This window comes from Seriola lalandi, unplaced genomic scaffold, assembly GCF_002814215.2.
Source record: "Seriola lalandi dorsalis isolate HSWRI2012SDOR001 ecotype SW California unplaced genomic scaffold, Sedor1 jcf7180002054559, whole genome shotgun sequence".
NCBI lineage: Eukaryota > Metazoa > Chordata > Actinopteri > Carangiformes > Carangidae > Seriola > Seriola lalandi.
In genome coordinates, this window is record NW_019525112.1 from 2,060,316 (window position 1) to 2,066,059 (window position 5,744).

The window sequence follows — 5,744 nt, forward strand, 5'->3', positions numbered from 1 at the left end:
ACTACTCCTTCCACCGCTATTTTTTACACCTTACATTTTGAAAATGGCAAAAGTACAGCAAAGCAAAGGTTTAGGCTACCTATAGAGCTCAAACTGCTTTCTGATGTTGTGAGCCTTTGTTAACTTTTGCAGCAATTCCCGACAGTTATTATTTCATTGATGTGGATTTTTCTTCTTGCATTATTTAGCTCTTTGCAGCCCAGTTTTTGCATAATTTCCTCTAACTGGGTGACTAACTCACACAATCAATCCTCCATGCTTTCAACAGCCAGACTTCAACTTCCACTGATCGCATGTAGTCCAATTAAATTCAGTCCTCTAAGTGATTAATTAATTCATTTCTATGTGCAGATTTATTCAAGCACCACTGTTATCAGCCTGATTAAAGCTCCACAATCAGTTTATCTAATCAACCATTTGCACCCCAAAAGTGTGAACAGCAGTTTTCTGCAGAGACAGACGTCTTCCCTTTTGGTGGACCACTAGAAGGCCATTGGTCGAGGGGGCAGGATATTTGCATATACCGGGGCTTATAGTCCCACAGCAAAGTCAGAGTTGAGCACAGTGTTGATTGGACCTGACATAGCACGAGTGATTGCCCCATTTATGACACGACTGGGCAGTTTTTTATAGCCCCTCAACATGGGATTCTGCGAGATTTCAGGACTTGGACCGTGCATGGTGCTTGTTTTATTTTTATACACTGTTCACTGTACAACTACAAAGTATTTCACCTATGAAGAGGATGCCCCAGGGACGGAGATAGGCAATTTGTCCCAAGATTTAAAGATTGATCCAGCTGATGACCCTGACACGTCGTTCCGCTTCATGCAAGAAAACAACTCCTCTGTGATTCAAATGAGGGAGATCGACGGACTTCTGAGTGTGGCAGAAACAATTGATCGAGAGCAGCTCTGCCCCAGGTCCCCGCGTTGCTTCGTCGCCTTCGACATTGTGGCCTTCTCCAGAGAAAAGTTTCAACTCATCCACGTCGAGATCGAGGTGAAAGACATCAACGACCACTCTCCTCATTTTCCGCGCAACGACACGCATCTGGAGATAGTGGAGAATGTTCCACTGGACTCAAGGTTTCCGCTACAGATCGCCCTCGACCAGGATGTGGGTGAAAACTACATTCAGAGCTACAACATTTCTCCCTCCAGTCACTTCGCCGTGGAAGTGCGCGACAGAGAGGATGGAGTGAAGTTTGCAGAACTAGTGCTGGTGAGGGAACTCGACAGGGAGGTGGAGGACTCCTACACTATCGAAGTCACTGCGTTTGACGGGGGAGTGCCTGCAAAGTCCGGGTCAATGACTGTAAATATCAAAGTGCTGGACTTCAATGACAACAGCCCGACGTTTGAACACAGCTCTCTGAAAGTTGAGCTGAATGAAGACTCTCCGGTGGGTCACCGAGTTCTCAAAGTGCACGCGTTTGACCCGGACGACGGCATTAACGGCGAGGTGACGTACGCGTTTGCTGATGGGCTGTCACCTGAGGCTGCGCGCCTCTTCCACGTCGATCCTTATTCCGGTGACGTGACCTTGAAGGCGCTGGTTGATTTTGAGAAGAAGAGGTCATACGAGCTGAACATCAGAGCCTCTGATTTAGGCGCGAACTCTGTCCCGTCCAACTGCAAAGTTGTGATAGACATCGTGGACGTGAATGACAACGCGCCTGAGATCAGCATCAAACCGATGACCTCCAGCACTGATGGAGTCGCCTACATCACCGAGGCTGCAGCCGCAGAGAGCTTCGTGGCTCTGATCAGCACCTCGGACAGAGACTCTGGCTCCAACGGGTACGTGCGCATCAGCCTGCTCGGGCACGAGCATTTCACCCTCCAGCAGGCTTATGGGGACACTTTCATGATTGTTACCACCACTACTTTAGACAGAGAAAGGATCCCAGAGTATAACTTGACGGTGGTTGCAGAAGATCTTGGAAGCCCTCCTTTTAAAACTGTTAGACAGTACACCATCCGTGTAACAGATGAGAATGACAACCCCCCTCTCTTCAGTAAGTCACTTTATGAAGTTTCAGTCCTTGAAAATAATATCCCAGGTTCATATGTGACCACTCTTGTTGCCCGAGATCCTGATGTGGGAAAGAACGCCAAAGTGTCTTATAAACTCATAGATTCAGAGGTGGAAGGAGGATCCCCAGTTTCCACTTATGTGTCTATAGATGCACTCTCAGGGTCTTTGTTTACTTTAAGGTCTTTTGATTATGAGACTCTTCAGCAGATTGAGCTGGTAATCCAAGGAGAAGACAGAGGTTCCCCCTCTCTTTCAAGCACATCAACAATCAGGATTAGAGTTGTGGATCAGAATGACAACTATCCATACTTCACCTTCCCCGTCCTCCTGAATGACTCTGCTGATATCCCCTTGCCTTTTAATGCACCTTCTGGCTATCTAGCCCTACGTGTATCAGCTGAAGATGGGGATGAGGGAATGAATGGCGAGCTCTCCTACCAAATCGTACAAGGTGATTCAAAGCTTTTTACAATGAACAAAGACACTGGAGAGATTGCTTTGAAACAATGGCTGACAGCTGAAATTGGAGACGTGCTGGAAATTAAAATCGCGGTGAGTGACAATGGCAGGTCCCCGCTCTCTAGCAGTGCCACTATTAGGTTTGTTGTCTCAGACACAGAGCCCTCTGAAGACCAGGTCGTCATTGTGTTGCGGTCAAGTAGTGATGAAGAAGGCTCCGGTTTGGATGGCTCACTAATTATCATTATTATGCTCAGCGGGGGTTGCGCATTGTTGCTGATTGCAATAGTGGTTGTTGTTGTCACATGCAAACTCAGCCGTGGGGGGAGAGGCCGCGGCACCAAGAGGGAAGTGTGTCACAGCCTGTTCGACAGCAGGCCCCTGCCCATGCTCGGCTCCGCAGAACCAAACATATACACGGGTCAACGAGGCTTCTTCCACGAGAGGACCTCCTCATCTCTGGATGATTCCTGCCTGTATGAGCAGAGGAGTGGGGACTCAGAGACAAAGGTGAGTCAACTACAGCAATATTCTTTCATCTTTTATTTTCATATGCACATGATGTTCCCAAGTGCTGCCTTGATCTTTGTGCCAGAAATGGAAACTAAGCTCTCTGCTGTCATTTTGTTCGTTCTCTTAGATGTTCCTGCCCTCCAAGCATTTCCAACCAACGTCTGTGTGGCAAGGTGACAAATACTGCTTGCAAGTGAGGTAAGACAACTAAATGTAATTTCTTTTCTCAGATAGGATATGTTTTATTCACAGTCAAATCTCACTTAACAGAGAGGGTACTTAACATGCGCCATGCATACAATTTGCTGCTTGTGGCACTCATGTGGAATGAGGTTAGATGGGTAGCAAAGAGACAGACAGACCTTCGATGTGAAAAAAAAAGAAAAAAAAAGACATCAATAATCAAGCTAATGTGGTGCAGTGGTGGCTCATACTGTATCTGTTGATTGTATTTGCAGTGGCATTGGCAACACCGACCAGCTGAGCGTGAAGGACAGTGGCAAAGGGGACAGTGACTTCAACGACAGTGACTCTGATATCAGTGGCGATGGAGGAAAGAAGAACTTCAGCACCTTCCAACCAAGGCTAAAAAGTGAGTTTTCCACTTTGACTTTTGAAGTTTTGACATCACACACCTCTGAATAAAACATAAAAATTCAAAACATTCACCAGAATGACATGAAAGATGAATGGTGGTAATGTATTATCTACACCAACAATTTCTCATCCTCATTTTTTAAAAATCTATTTCATTGTTATCTCAGATTCATCCAGCGCTACTAACAGCTTATCTGGGGATTGCCAAGGCACCTACTGTGCAATACCACCACAGAGCTTAAGAGCCCCCAGGGACAGCGCATACACCATAGGCTTCTCGCCAGTGCCGGTCTTCAACAGTCCTCATGGCTTCCCCCACTCATGGAAGGACTCTGCTTATGGCACAAATCGGCCAAAGTCAAGGAGCAGCATGCAGACCTATTCCAGGACTGGAACCCTCCCTTCCTACTTTCCTCAGCAGCAGCTTGACTCTGGTGTCGGAGGTGCTGAAATCCACAAGCAGACTCCAAATTTTGTAACCGTGGCGACGGCATCAGAGGTTGCGACTATGTTTTAAAGTTGTAAAATAAGCTGATTAAGATGTTCCTGGGAGATGTAAATATTTGTAAAGCTAGTTCTCATTATATGATTATAAGGTGTACCTATATTTTCTTGATGAGCAGAGTTTGTTTATTCATGTCACATTATTTGAGTTTCAGTATACTGTATGTTATAATGCACAATGATGTTTCCTTTTCCATTAAAAGGGCAATTGAAATGATGAAAAATTGTAATTTATTCAACGATATTCCCAAATACGATGATGTGACTAATATAATGAAACGAGATGATGAATCATTTTGATTGAGAAACATCCGATTTTGAGGATGAAATATTATTCCCTTGCCATCAGAAATCCCAGGCTGAATATATAAACATGTAGAACTCTTCACCCAGTTCGAGTCTACACGATCAAGACTCCAGTCAGTGATGATCAGATGTAAAATCTCAAGCTGCACCGTTACCTGGGAGACTGGCTTTGAAGACTCCTTGGTTGCTCAGTTGAGTTTCTTGCATGTAAATGAGAGAGTAGAGCTGGTACTCAAGTGGAAAATAAAGTATAAACCATTATTTCTACAAAATCATGCTGGCTGCTGTCACACCTGCTTCAGGTCTTCTGCATAATTTGCATCACCTTACACAACAAAACACAACACAACACGTATTATGTTGCTACACAAATTCCCAACCATCATTTGTTGCTATTAGAGGGCAAATGTTCAGCTTTTGTATATAAATCCTTCTGTCTTAGCCCAGCAAAATGGGACTAAATATTCACAAGGTGAAGTGCTGTTTACTCATGTAGATCTTCCTCTGAACACTCTGACATTGATAAGGAACTTGCTTGCCTGGCTGTACTCTCATATTTGTAGAGCTGGTCACTATTATTGAGTTTAATTCAACCATGAATATGTAGGGCAAGTGCAAACTGTCTCTGGTCCCGGATGATTTATTGATGAGACATTGATGAGTTTAAAAACCATCCCCAACACCAGCCTAAATACGGGTTATCAGTTCTCCATCCTTTGTGTGTAGCTGTGGCATAAAAATTATACAGCATTCGCACTATTTTCAATCTTAAAACACATGTTTTTGCTTACATCTCCCAAAATAGAGCAGCAACAGGATCGGATGAAAGTAAATCCAGGACACGCAGTTGCAAGAAACCAAGAAAGTCTAAGTAAATTATGCAAGAAAAAATCAATTAAATACATCTCTCAATCAAGGGACAATGTCCATGGGGAAGAGCATAGGTTTTTCATCAACAACTTCAAATGTACAGGCCTTGCTTTAATATTGTGTTTCATCAACATTTTAGAATTTGCTCTCAGGCTCAGTGACTGAAAGGCTAACAGAAAATATGGGTTTTAAACAATATTCAATATCTGCTGGTTTTCATCTGCTTGTGTAGAAGTCTGTCACAGTATCCCATCCTCGTTATTTTTAAGGTCACTTCAAATGAGCCTGTGATGTGTGAAAGTAAATGAGACAAGAGTAAAGGGCTGTTACAAATTACATAACAGTCATCTGAGGGCCCGTCCTGAAGAGAAAATAAATACTTTCTAAATCTGCTGCCAAGGAAGAGCCATCAGTGGAAGCTGATGGCAGCATGAGCCATTATTGTTTTTTTTTTT

The 5,744-nt window shown here is 44.0% G+C and overlaps 1 protein-coding gene across 1 annotated transcript; it reads left to right on the forward strand.

The window, feature by feature from the left end:
- The first annotated feature begins 473 nt into the window (after positions 1-473).
- Positions 474-4,694, forward strand: pcdh8.1 (protocadherin 8, tandem duplication 1). The gene is made up of 4 exons (XM_023415832.2): positions 474-3,009; positions 3,140-3,210; positions 3,471-3,604; positions 3,777-4,694. The coding sequence occupies exons 1-4, from the start codon at positions 643-645 to the stop codon at positions 4,124-4,126; spliced, it is 2,922 nt and encodes a 973-aa protein (XP_023271600.1). The 5' UTR covers positions 474-642; the 3' UTR covers positions 4,127-4,694.
- The last annotated feature ends 1,050 nt before the right edge of the window (positions 4,695-5,744 follow it).

Coding starts and splice junctions, on each gene's coding strand:
- pcdh8.1 (XM_023415832.2), top strand. CDS start 643: ATGGGATTCTGCGAGATTTCAGGACTTGGACCGTGCATGGTGCTTGTT. Junction 3,010..3,139: donor GTGGGGACTCAGAGACAAAG/GTGAGTCAACTA, acceptor TCGTTCTCTTAG/ATGTTCCTGCCCTCCAAGCA. Junction 3,211..3,470: donor AAATACTGCTTGCAAGTGAG/GTAAGACAACTA, acceptor TTGTATTTGCAG/TGGCATTGGCAACACCGACC.